This window comes from Antedon mediterranea, chromosome 3 (genome assembly GCF_964355755.1).
Source record: "Antedon mediterranea chromosome 3, ecAntMedi1.1, whole genome shotgun sequence".
Taxonomy (NCBI): Eukaryota; Metazoa; Echinodermata; class Crinoidea; order Comatulida; family Antedonidae; genus Antedon; species Antedon mediterranea.
The window spans coordinates 30,347,166-30,361,754 of NC_092672.1; the positions used below are offsets into that span (position 1 = coordinate 30,347,166).

General features: G+C 32.7%; 1 protein-coding gene across 1 annotated transcript; it reads right to left on the reverse strand.

The window, feature by feature from the left end:
* Positions 1-8,724: 8,724 nt before the first annotated feature.
* On the reverse strand, positions 8,725-10,881 carry LOC140044280 (tripartite motif-containing protein 2-like). Its single transcript, XM_072088758.1, has one exon. The coding sequence runs from the start codon at positions 10,879-10,881 to the stop codon at positions 8,725-8,727; it is 2,157 nt and encodes a 718-aa protein (XP_071944859.1).
* Between the last annotated feature and the right edge of the window lie 3,708 nt (positions 10,882-14,589).

Genomic DNA, 14,589 nt, shown 5'->3' on the forward strand with positions numbered 1-14,589 from the left:
TCCGATCTGCATAATATGTAAATGCAAGTAAATACATGTCGTAAATTAAGTTGGTCAAGATGAGTGTACTGTATATTTGGTTTTCTTTCTTTCTTTCATTTATTTGGCATCTCAATAAATAACATTAAAAATACATCAATAATAAATAAAATCACCTTAAATATTAATATACATCAAAAAAGCAAATAAAAATGGCGGGATTAATGAAGTCTGACGATGCACGGGAAAACACATAAAGTCGTTTAAAGTAAAACAACTTAATTCCAATGTGGTCCCTAAAAAGATAGTAATTATAATTTTAACAAAACAAACATTATAAGACGGGGTTCATAAATATATAAGCATATAAGCAAAACATCTGATATAATGGCACAATAATAATTTATCTATGTTTAATTTTGTAATATTGTTTCAATTCAGTTTTAAATTTAGATGTGTTGGAAATTTGTTTAATATAGTCAGGAAGGTTATTCCATTCTCTGATTGCATTAAAATAGAACGTATTACATTCTATGCCTTGGACTTTAGGTACAACAAAATTGAGTTTACTACCACGAGTGAAGTGACCATGTAAGTTATTAACTCTACGAAAGTTTTCGTTTAGGTATGAAGCACTTCTGCCCATAAATATTTTATGAACTTGGCTAATTTGCAAGAACTTTACTCGATATTTTACATTTAACAATCCATAATCGTCTAATTGATCAGCACCTATATGTCTTCTGGGTTCAACTCCTTTTATGAGTCTAACCATTTTGTTTTGAGCAATTTGTAGTTTTCTTTGGATAGCTTTACTGGTTCCACAGAACCAAGAAGATGCAGCATAATCAAAAACACATTGGATGAGAGCAGAGCATAATAGTTTACGATTCTTACAACTTAGTATCTTACGTTGGCGGTACATAAACTTAAGCCTATTATTAATTTTCTTAATGGTTTTACATGCATATTCAGAACACGTTAAATTTTGATCTATTTCAATACCCAGATACTTGACACAATTACTAGTGTTGATATTGTTACCATTTGTTGAGACATTAAAATTGTTAACATTTTTAGTTTTTCTCTTAGAACCAAATAGTATACACTCAGTTTTATCCAGGTTAATTGTTAACTTATTGTCTACAAGCCAATCACACAAGGAGTCTAGTGTTGACCCTAGCTTCTTAGAAATAATATCTGGATTTCTGTGTGAATAAACAATTGCACTGTCATCAGCGTATAGAAGGAGTTTACAATCAGGATCAATACAAGTTACCATGTCATTAACAAAACATAAGAACAAAAGGGGTCCAAGGATACTTCCTTGAGGAACCCCGCATGTAACAGTACAAGATTGAGAGCAATGATCATCAACAGTTACTATTTGCTTTCTTATTGATAAGTAAGATTTGAACCATTCAATAGATCCAATACCCATTAATTTAAGCTTATTACATACAATGTCATGATCTACAGTGTCAAATGCCTTCTTTAAATCGACCAACACCATACCCGAGAAATTTCCCTTAGAAGTTTGGGTTTTAAGGGAATCAACTAAGTCTATCAAACATGTGTCAGTAGAGAAGGCAGCTCGAAATCCAGATTGATATTTATACAATACGTTGTTTTCAGTAAGGTATTTTTCGATTTGAATAAAAACAGCCTTCTCTAAAATTTTAGACATTGTACTGAGTATACTTATAGGGCGATAGTTTCCAATATCGGTTCTACTACCTTTTTTATAAAGAGGTATGACCTTGGCCTTTTTCATGTCTTCTGGGACTGTACTGGTACTAATTGATAAATTAATTATGTAGGTAATGGGAACTTTTAGAATTTCAGCCCCATCTTTTATGAAGCGGGGAGGTATCTTATCGACACCCGTGCTTTTTGTCGCATTAAGTTTGTTTAATTCACTATATATAAAGTCTTCGTCCACTGAGTTGAGCATAAAGTTATTGCCACTAACGGTTCTATAGAAATCCTTAAGTTTGGACGACGTACAGTCATACACATTCTTAGGGGATGGAAGTTTACTGACCAAATTGGCTGCAATAGTAGTAAAATATTCGTTGAAGCAAGAAGCAATTTTGGCTGGGTCGAAACATTTAGTACCATTGGGCAGGTCAATAACCGTTTTAGCACTATCCTTAGATGTATTACTATAGCCTAGACCTTTAAACATTTTCCATAATTTTTTAGGGTTATTTTTATTTTCTTCAGCCTTGTTTAACAAATGATTTGATTTAGCTTTATTTATATCACGCTGTATTTTATTTCTTAGTTTGCGAAATTGTATTAATAAGTCGGTATTATTCTTGTTTTTATTATACATATTTAATAATTTATCTCTGGTTTCAATGTCTTGTAATATTTCTCTAGTTAACCATGGTTCCGTTCTTTGTTTCATCCTAATGTTTTTAAGGGGGGCAATGGAATCAATAGCAGCCAAAAGTAATGCATTAAATTTATACAGAGCTTCATTTACATCTCCGATAGAGGTAACTACTGACCAATCGATATCTATTAGTATGTTTCTAAATTGATCAACGGTATAGTTTTTTAGTGATCTGATATATACATTTTTATGTCCATTGAACTTAAGTTTAATAGTTTTCCTTGTACAAAATGTCATTAAGTGATCGCTTAGACCTCTTGCGATTGTACCCGATTGGCTTATCTTATTCTCATTATTACATAATATATGATCGAGGCATGAAGCAACTGTAGGGCATATCCTAGTTGGTTCAGTTGGTGACATTTAAAAAAAATTATGATCTATTAATTTAATTAATGAACTATAAACGTGAATTTGAGTATTTTACTTTGAAATAAAAAAACAATCACCGTATCCTGATGATAAAATAATAAATAAATCCATATCCTAGTAAAATATTTTCATTTTATTACAATTCTATGTAATTTTATTAGAATAAGTAGTCACATCATTTTCATTGTTTTTTTTTTGTATTAACAGGTGCTTTTGATTGGTTATTTGTTATTCGTAGGGCCACTGATAAAGTTTTGCAAGAGGAACACTTGTCAGTACCGGTACATTTTGTAATGTAATGTTTGTATTGAATAGGCTACTGTAATCATTGATTGTTTATTAATTAATACCCGCGGTCTGTGGTAAAAAAAAAATAAATAAATAAAAAAACAAAGAAAGAAAAAAAAAATAAATAAAAAGGATAAAAAGAAGGAAAAGAAGCGACAATCTGTATTAATTATATTAATAAATATCCTGTAGGCCTACTCTTTCTTGATGTGGTACTACTTTCTTTTGTGGTTTTTATGATTGGAATTTAATATAATATACTGTAGTTTTTAACGATTAACATAAGTAGACATAATAAATCAGCATAGCAATTCACTCCCTGGTAAATTTAAAGGAATACACATTGATAGAATAGTTGCTCACTAATAACATTTGTATAGACACAAAGTTTTTGAGAGAAATGTAACAAAAAAATAAATCTAATTGAGCATGATAAACCTTACAGAAAATGCAAAGCACTGGCTGTAATCATATTTTAATATCAACATAATTATTAGCCCTAAACTATGCCTATTTGGAGTAGGAAATAACGCAATTAAAGCACTAATATTACTAATATGCAAACACTCGTATACTATTGTAAAATGAGAAAAATTAGGCCAAATATTGCACGATTTGTCAATGATATCACTTTGTTTATAGCTGGAAATTAATGATTCGGCGTGTACGTTTGATTTTAAACCATTGAGTTACTATAATAACTCAAGGATTCCATCATGTGGTCGAAATTCCATGTGGAATTACTGCATGTGACGGTAGATTAATACCCGCGGTCTGTGGTAAAAAAAATAAAATAAAAAATAAAGAAAAAAATAAAAAAAAGAAAAAGGATAAAAAGAAGGAAAAGAAGCGACAACCTGTATTAATTATATTAATAAATATCCTGTACTCTTTCTTGATGTGGTATAATGATGTCGGTGCCGGTACTACTTTCTGTTGTGTTTTTTATGGTTGGAATTTAATATAATATACTGTAGTTTTTAACGTTAGATAAAAATGTATAGAATCAGTGAAAATTTACTTTAGAGGTAAATTGGAACCATTTCACTCAATAAATGTTCATTATACTTAAAAATAGCTGATAAAGGTGTCACATATTTACCAACCTGTACTTTGAAACTGTTTCCAGGCTGAGTAACGTAATTATTTTAAGGGGATAAGAGCCTATTTTGAGCCTGAATTTTACCTGTGGGACGATAGATTAATACTCGTGGTCTGTGGTCGAAAAAAAGGTTAAAAAAAGATAAAAAGGTAGAGATAGAGAAGGAAATAAAAAGAAATTGAAGATGATAAAAAAAAGAAGTGACAACCTGTATTAATTATATTAATAAATATCCTGTACTCTTTCTTGATGTGGTATAATAAGGGCGGTGACGGTACTACTTTCTGTTGTGGTTTTTATGGTTGGAATTTAATATAATATACTGTAGTTTTTAACGTCAGATAAATGTATACATTCAGTGAAAATTTACTTTAGAAGTAAATTGGAACCACATCCGTCACTAAATGTTTATTATACTTAAAATTAGCTGATAACGGTGTTAATTATATAATTAATAGAACACTTTTCCACTTCAAATGTACTTTTAAAGTGTTAACATAGTACTGTTATTATTGTGTACATTTTGTAATGTTTTCAGATTAGAAGTGTGAACTTAATTAAAGTTTTTAAAACAAAAAAAAGTTTCTTATGTTGTGTTAATGTTTTGCCTTCTCTATATTGTACAGCTTCCCTATTTTAGACACAGTATTTCCCAATTTTGGACAGAAATGTCTTTATTTTGGACAAATCGGATTTCTCTATATTGGACAGCTTCACCATCTTGGACACAGCACTTCCCCATTCTGGACAGAAATTTCCCCATCCTGGACAGAAATTTCCCCATTTTGGACAAATCTGATTTCTCTATATGGACAGCTTGCCTATTTTTGACACAGCATAAGCCCATCCTGGACAGAAATTTCCCCATTTTGGACACGATATAGCGCCACCACTTCCCCATCCTGGACAGAAATTTCCCCATTTTGGACACGATATAGCGCCACCACTTCCCCATCCTGGACAGAAATTTCCCCATTTTGGACACGATATAGCGCCACCACTTCCCCATCTTGGACAGAAATTTTCCCATTTTGGACAAATCGGATTTCTCTATATTGGACAGCTTCCCCATCTTGGACACGATTATAGCGCCACCTATCGCTTTTGTCCTTATTCTGGACAAAATATTTCCCCATTCTGGACAGAAATTTCCCCATCTTGGACAAAATTCACCAACCCGTCTCCTAAATTGTGTGTTGAAGGCGATTTCACTGATAGGCTTAAGATTCTAAATTTACCAGATATGGTTCAAAGAATGAAATTTCATAGTATAATTTTTGTAGTTAAGTGTTTGCATAATTTAATTGATTTTGATATATTTGAATACCTTACAATTAATTCTCGGTATCCAGAGTCCCTCACCTTTAAACACATGTATGCTAGAACTAATGCATTTAAATACTCCCTGTTTGTTAATTTCCCTCGAATATGGGAATGTATCCCGCATGAAGTTCGTAACAAAGTCCTGTTTAACTTTGGGGGGTTTAGAAGGGATTTGAAAAAATGTATTACTGATATCGAATTCATCTAGACTATCACTGTGTTTTTATGTCTATTGCGTTTTTCGTACTATTAGTTGGGAAAGCCACTCGACAGTGCAGTTCTTTTGAACTGGTCCACTTTTGGTTACCCGCAGGTGCTGATAGTACTTTTGTTCTGTTTTGTTGAATGATGCCGTACCTTGTTTATGATTTTTGTATGTTACCTGGAAATTGAATAAAATAAAATAAAATAAAAAAATCATACTCTCAGCTCCTCTTAATTCCAAACAGTCTATAACTGCCCTTGATTGTGTTACAATTCCGATATTCTTCTGTAATGAAGTAATTTGTTTGTTGTTTTTAACAAATTTAATCTCAGCATTAACATCAGGTTTTGTTTTAGGTACTGTCTTGATCCTATCATCCAGTGCTGTGATGACGTCATTACCGGATAACATTGCCGTTGCTTCATTGCCCTTCCCTAGGTGTTGAAGCAAATTGGTGTTTGTATTTATATACGAGATCGTCCTTTTGTAACATCCTCTATATCGGCATCAGTCGCCTTCCTCTTGATTTTGTACATAGCCTCCACCTCACTTTTTAATTTGTCTTCACTTTCTTTTATTCTTGTTACCAAATCCTTGACGTGCTTTTGAATTCCCTTCAAACTATTTTCTCTACTATAACACGATCAGTCATTACTTTAAGATTATCATTTAATTTAGCTGCACATTTTTTTGCCTCTTTCTCCAATCTTACGCTGACGATTGTTTAAACGTTTTTAACGCATCCGTTATGATTATGGTCACGTGTTTGTCTTTTCCCTCCCATTCCTTGTGATCCATGATTGAACAGTGTATACAAATGGCAACATTGCATATTTTATAAAACATAGTTAAAGGTTCATTGTGGACACAACACAGAGGCGGATGCATGGCATTGATTTCACTTACACTCAAAGATCGAACATCTTGCACTGAATGCAACTTGTGATTTTTGCAAGCTCGAATGTTCTTATGATAATCACTACAGTCGTGACACAAATATTGTCTGCAATCCTGACAGTAAGTTTTAACTTGACCTTCCTTTCCACAAATACATTTTATCTGATCTTTATTTGAAAACTGTTCAATTGTTTCTAACAAATTATTTAGAAACGTGTTGGGTGGTAATTTCTTTAGACCGCCCTCTGGAATCTGATAAGATTTTGAGCAATTGGGCAGCTTACTTTGTTAGTTTTCTTCAACCAGTTGTCAAGACAACGCAGACAGAAGCTGTGAAGACATGTTAAGGTTCTGGGTTCGTTGAGTCGATTAAAGCATATTTGGCACTCTAGTAGTACGGGGCGCCGTGTGGGACATTGCTAATTTTGTCGAAATATTACAATTTTGTCTACACAATGGCGAGTCATATGGCCGAGCGGTTAAGGCAGGGGCGCCGTTTATCGTACCTAAAGAGCCAACAACAACATCGGCAAGGGTTCGAGGCCGACTCGCTCCTAGTTCTGGTGGTGGAACAAGTCTTCTCGGATAAGGACTATAAACCGTAGGTCCAGTGTACACAGTTATAACCTGTGTGTACTTTAAAGAACCCAGTTCATTATTCGAAAAAGAGTAGGGGGTTACCCCGGTGAACTGGTTCACACAATAGCCTCTGTATCAGGGGGATTACCACCTATCTGATAGGACAGTGATTAATTCACTATTGGTAATCCTTGGCCACAGTGCCTAAAGACATAAAATAAAAATAAATAAATAAATACACAAAATAAATATTGTCGATATTATTCGATTCAAGATGGAAGCAGATGATAATTTGAATTGGGGACATTGCTAATTTTGTCGAAATATTACAATTTTGTCTACAAAAAATAAATATTGTCGATATTATTCGATTCAAGATGGAAGCAGATGATAATTTGAATTGAAGTTTACTTATAATAGTAGGTGTGTTAACTAGTGAATGTATTGCATTCGCTGATTTGTGAGAAGATTTATTTGAACAATTGAATGTTCAACGAGTTGAATAGGACAGCCAGACATTTAATCCATGAACATTTAATATTTATATAATAAATAAAATAAAGTTTGTTTTAACCCATTTTTCTGAAAGGGCTAATGTTGTCAAATAGCAAAGCAGTAGCTTGTTGGTTAACGTTCTTGCCTTCCAAGATCCAATCTTAGCGAGGGTTAACTCACGACTGTTTTTTTTTCACTCCCTAAGCCTCAAATAAGATTTGGTTAATAAAAACAGCATTGCTTATCTATCCTGTATTAGTGAGTTACTTGTCGTTGGATGTGCAAACACAATTAAACAAATAAAACCTCTGAACAGAATGGCTGAAGAACTTTTATACTAACTTACGTTGTTGTCAATAGAATTAGTCTTTGATTTTGTAGACAGGTACAAATGCTCTCATATGTAAGTTGAAACAAAATGGTTCCGATATGAATTACTAATGTAGTCATGTGACGTTTTATTATAGCATATTGATTCGTCAATATACAGTAGTCTATTAACAGAATGTTGTGCTGTACCCAGCGGAAACGTTAATAATCATATAGGCCTGCGAAAGACACCACAATGATAATAATAAAGGGTTAATAAGTTATTTTTACGCTACTCTCAAAGAAAGCTCATACTATGGCTTTGTTTGTCTGTAGGTTTAACATGTTTAAAATGATTACATTGATAAACTTCCACAAAAATCACATATTCCAAAGAAATGACAATATCGTACTTGTTATAATTTGTACTTTATTCACTACGATTAAATACAGAATTATCCTCGTGTAACGTGAAATCACGTTGTAGACTTGTGATGTTTTTTTATATGTATTCTCTGTTCTTGTTTGGTTATTGTATTTTTAGCATGCGGACGTAAATTATTAAATAGTGTGCATGATTGTTGAAACTTGGTAATTCTTTTTGGAAAGCTGAACTGGTACTATATTAACAAATAGCAATCTCACATTCTTAAATAATCAAAAGTTTAAAAATTCATTTATGTTTCAATATGAACAAAACCTATAATTCTAAATATTTCAGTATTTTATTTAAACATAAACATTCCTTTAATGATAATATGTACTAATCATTGTTTAGTAATTTAATAGTTTCACTGTGTTGTCTCCATAATTTGCCACTGCTACTCTACGTGGATTGTGAGATATGATGCATAATCCTTGAGGACACGTGATTTCATCTTCTGCTTTATCAATCCTTTTAATAAACTTTCCACTATTACTAAATAGCTGTAGTTTGTCCTCACTTGATATTATAATATTGTCATTATCATCAACTACTACTCCTCTTGGGTACTTCACCTTACCATCTTCATCACCCTCATCGACAAGAACTTTAATAAACTTTCCCTCATTATTAAATAGTTTTAAACAGTTTGGGTCACAGACCACTAGTACAAGAATATATCCCTCTCTTGTAAGGGTGACATCACAGATATGTATATAGTTCAACCCTGGAGTGTCACATTGTGCTATTTTCTTAATCAGTTTGCCGCTTTCAATGTTAAACATTGCTACATTATGGTTATTAGCTACATACATGACACGTGATGCTTCATCCACATGAATACCACGTGGACGTGTCAACTCTCCCTTACCATATGATTTAACCACCTCACCATTCATAGTGCATAGTGTTATGCAGATATTACCACAGTCACCGAATGCTATATTACCATTTTTCATTAGGAACATGCTGTAGACACACACACCTTCTGATAGTGTAACCTGACCAATGTATTTACCTGATTGATGGTATTTGTAAATGACATTGTCCCAACATGAAACAAGTAGGCAATCGTCTTCATATTTAACTACATCAGCAACAACTTTACCTATTTTAATAGTGTTTAATAATCCTTCTTTCTCTACTTTAATAGTCATTGGTGACTTCGTAATTTGTTCACCATCAACTCTAACATCAACCTTGCAAATCCCTGCACTTGTACATCTACCTATCACAGTATAGTCACCGTTGTCATCTTTTTTTACTTCAGTGATGATAGTTTCTCCTGTTGGTTGTGTCAATGTAGCTTTTATGTAATTTGCATGTATTTCACATTCATCAGTTTTTATTATTTTAACATCAATTGTTGGTAATGTCATACTCTCAGCTCCTCTTAATTCTAAATAGCCTGCTCTTGATTGTTTGACAATTCCGATATTCTTCTGTAATGAATCAATTTGTTGATTGTTTTTAACAAATTTAATCTCAGCATTAACATCCGGTTTTGTTTTAGGTACTGCCGTAATCCTATCATTCAGTGCTATGATGACGTCATTACCGCAAAACATTGCCGTTGCTTCATTGCCCTTTCCAAGGTGGTGGAGCAAATTAATGTTTGTAATTATATACGATATCGTCGTTGTAACATCCTCTATATCGACATCAGTCGCCTTCCTCTTGATTTTGTACATTGCCTCCACCTCACTTTTTAATTTGTCTCCACTTTCTTTTATTCTTGTTACCAAATCCTTGACGTGATTATCAATTCCTCTCAAACTCTTTTCTCTGTTTTCATCTAGTTTCTTAACACAATCAGTCATTACTCTAAGATCATCATTTAATTTAGCTGTACATTTTTTTGCCTCTCTCTTCAATCCTGTTGACGTTTGTTTAAACGTTTTAAACGCATCCGTTATGTAGATGGACACGTGTTTGTCGTTTCCCTCCCATTCCTTGTGATCCATCATCGAACAGTGTATACAAATGGCAACATTGCATATTTTACAAAACACTGTTAAAGGTTCATTGTGGACAGAACACAGAGGCGGGTGCATTGCATTGATTTCACTTACACTCATAGATCGAACATCTTCCACTGAATGCAACTTGTGGTTTTTACAAGCTGGAATGTTCTTATGAGCATCACTACAAATGTGACACAAATATCTTCTGCACTCCTGACAGTAGGTTTTAGATCGACCTTCCTTACCACAAATACATTTTGTCTCATCTGTATTTGAAAACTGTTCAATTGTTTCTAACAAATTATTCATAAACGTGTTGGGTGGTAATTTCTTTAGACCGCCCTCTTGAATCTGATAAGATTTGGAGCAAATTGGACAGCTTACTTTGTTAGTTTTCTTCAACCAGTTTTCAAGACAACCCAGACAGAAGCTGTGAAGACATGTTAAGGTTCTGGGTTCTTTGAGTCGATTAAAGCATATTTGGCACTCTAGAACCTTCTCATCAATATCTTCTAGAAATTTAGCCAGGCCACTGGTAGCCATTTTGGATTGATCTGTGAACAATAAATAATATATCTTTAATGTGGAAAACAAAATGCATATTGGTTATTTCCTCTTTATTAGGTGATCATTTAGAATAAAATGATTGTTTGGAATATTTTTTCTTATGATTCTTCTTTATTTCTCTCTGTACAGATTGTACAGAACAAATATCTCAAAAAGTTTAGTGTTAACGATTACCAAAATGTCACAACATTAATTGCATCAAAGGGCTGAAATGTTGAAAAATAAGACATTTTTAAAAAGAAAATAATTCTTCAGAATGTTAACTTTTGTTAAACTTTTTGTTAACTTATTCTGGAAGCCATTGAGTTGTAGATATGAATTAATGTACACATTTCACGTACAAAATGTTAAAAATTAGGGTTTTTTCTCTTTCGTCATAGATATATAACATATATATATCACATTCAACAGAGGGCATCTCGGTTATTTTGTGCCCGATTTTCGCTGAAATTTTAGTATATGATTCCTCAATTAATTATCTTTCTCATGAGTTGTCAACATTTTCATTTTGATGACGTCAAGCGTAACAATTTGAATAACGTAGGTCATTGTATTTGCACCTACACCATATTTTTTAATATCTCACAGCTCTATAGAATTAAAGGTGACCTTGATGATTATAATTTATTATGAAAGCTGATGAAATGTAGATATGAATTCATATAAAAATTAAGCCTATCGGATGTCGTGATGTTATCATATATATATGGCCTGTTGAATTTACAAAGTAGTTTTTTCATCTCTTTCGTCAAAGTTATACAATTTTCAAATAGGGCGCACTGCGCTTCTACGTGGCCAATTTTCTTCCAATTCTTATATCTATTTGCTCAATGGATTATCTTTCGAAATTGTGATCTTCAAGTTTATTGTGGCAACATCGTCATATCAAAAAATTAGAACATGGTATGGTTCCCGTAATTTCACCTATGTTACACTCTATATAGATAATAGAGTACACTGTACCGTATATTCTATGAAACATAATAGGCACCAATCAGCACCATAAGCATATATGCATCAGGTAATAGGATTGCATAAATCAATATTTTGCAGTCATATTTAACGTACGTGCATGAAAAAAAAAATTAAATATCAGTAAAATTATGAAATGATCACCTATAATTCGTCAAATTGACGAATTAAATTCTAGTTTTAATTGATGTGCGTATTGTGGTAAAACGCATTCCTCAAATTTGGTACTGTTTAGAATACTTCATTGTACTTTAATAATACAGTCTGATAGACACTGTTGAGGATTTACATTAAACATGCGTTCAGATTCTTTCTGATATCTTGAATACGCGTACGTTTTAAAAAGTCTATAAATACAGTAATATATATACAGTATGTAATAATATACGGTAATGATTTAAATGAACATTTCTAATTAGCATTTATCACTGAAAAAATCACTAATACTATAGTGATAACTATTCACTATTTTTTTCGGAATAATTGTGTGCATGGCCTAGCCTTCGATATTATTCGATTCAAGATGGAAGCAGATGATTAGATTGAATTGAAGTTTACTTATAAATAGTAGGTGTGTTAACTAGTGAATATATTACATTCGCTGATTTGTGAGAATATTTAGTTGAACAATTGAATGTTCAACGAGTTGAATAGGACATTTATTATTTATATAATAAATAATATAAAGTGTTTAACCCATTCTTCTGAAAGGGCGAATGTTGTCAAAGAGCAAAGTAGTAGTTTGTAAAAGAGCCTTACCTTGTTAACGTTCTTGCCTTCCAAGATCCAATCTTTGCGAGGGTGAACTCACGACTGTTTTCTTCTTCACTCCCTAAGCCTCAAATAAGATTTGGTTAATAAAAACAACATTGCTTATCTATCCTGTATTAGTGAGTTACTTGCCGTCGGATGTGCAAACAAAATTAAACAAATAAAACCTCTGAACAGAATGGCTGAAGAACTTTTATACTAAATTACGTTTTTGTTTGTCAATTAATTAGTCTTTAATTGTGTAGACAGGCACAAATGCTCTCATGTGTAAGTTGAAACAAAATGGTTCCGATATGATTTACTAATAATTATAGTCATGCTTCCTGTGACGTTTTATTATAGCATATTGATTCGTCTATATACAGTAGTCTATTAACATAATGTTGTGTTGTACCCAGCGGAAACGTTAAGAATCATATAGGCCTGCGAAAGACACCACCATGATTATAATAAAGGATTAATAAGTTATGTTCACCCTACTCTCAGAGAAGGCTCATACTATGGCTTTGTTTTTCTGTAGTTTAACATGTTTAATTTGATTACATTGATAAACTACTAAATAATCACATATTCCAAAGAAATGACAATATCGTACTTGTTATAATTTGTACTTTATTAACTACGATTAAATGCAGAATTATCCTAGTGTAATGTGAGATCACGTTGTAAACGTGTGATGTTTTTTTTATATGTATTCTCTGTTCTTGTTTGGTTATTGTATCTTTGGCATGCGGACGTAAATTATTAAATAGTGTGCATGATTGTTGAAACTTTGTAATTTTTTGGAAAAATGAAATATAAATGCATTTTGTGTCATTGTTTTTTGATAATTGCAATTCAAGCATATCGCAATGATTTACGACATTACAACCATCGGGCTGTACATTCAACCATTTTTTTTGTCAAGTTTGTATGCAAATAGATTTATTTCATAAAGCCTATAACGTCAACAGGAAACTTTTGTTGTATTCTGACAGTCGGTCCTTTTCGATGTGTTTCAGTATAAACCCACTTATTTTGGAATATTTAAAACACATTTTTTTCTTTCCAAATGTGCTGTGGTGCCTAATGATATTTAAAATATTTGTTATTTGTTCTTCAAAGTCAGAGTGGTAGGGTAGGGAGTAACTGTGTAGTTTTCTCATTCTTATTCAGTATTAACTTAGTAGCAGCAGTCTCATACCTATACCTAGACAATATCAACGAAAGACAGGTAGGTGAGTGGCCGAGTGGTTAAGACAGTGGAACCGTAATCACGTAGCCATAACATCGGCAGGGGTTCGAGGCTCACTCACTCCATGGTTCTGGTGGTAGAACGAGTCTTCTCGGATAAGGACTATAAACCGTAGGTCCAGTGTACACAACTTGCTCGTGTGCACTTTAAAGAACCTAGTACATCTTTCGAGACGAGTAGGGGGTTACCCCGGTGTTACTGTATTAGTACATCACAGCCACTGATCACCAACTGGGCCCTCTGGGAGACCAGTCTTTGACTGAAGAGGTTACCCAGTATAAATATATATTTCAATCAATCAATCCATCAATCAAGAATAATGATGTAGCTCTTATTAATAGTAAATTAGTAGCAGCAGTCTCATACCGATTCCTAGACAATATCAACGAATGACAGGTAGAAGAATAACGATGTAGCTTCTTCATTATTAACAGTAAATTAGTAGCACTGGTATGGGTTATCGTAATTAAGATATTCATTTGTAATAGCATAATACGGTTGAACTACAATACACATGCAATTTTTTTGTTATTTTTTAAATTAATTTTTTCTTTTATTTGTAATTTAAATGTACAATACTTTATTTTATTTTTATTTTATTTATTTATTTTATTTTATGTTAGGCTTCCTCAAACCAACTTATTTCAACACATCTCTAACCCGACCATCTAAACAGAGCAGCCATTAAAACAAATGGACTAAACACT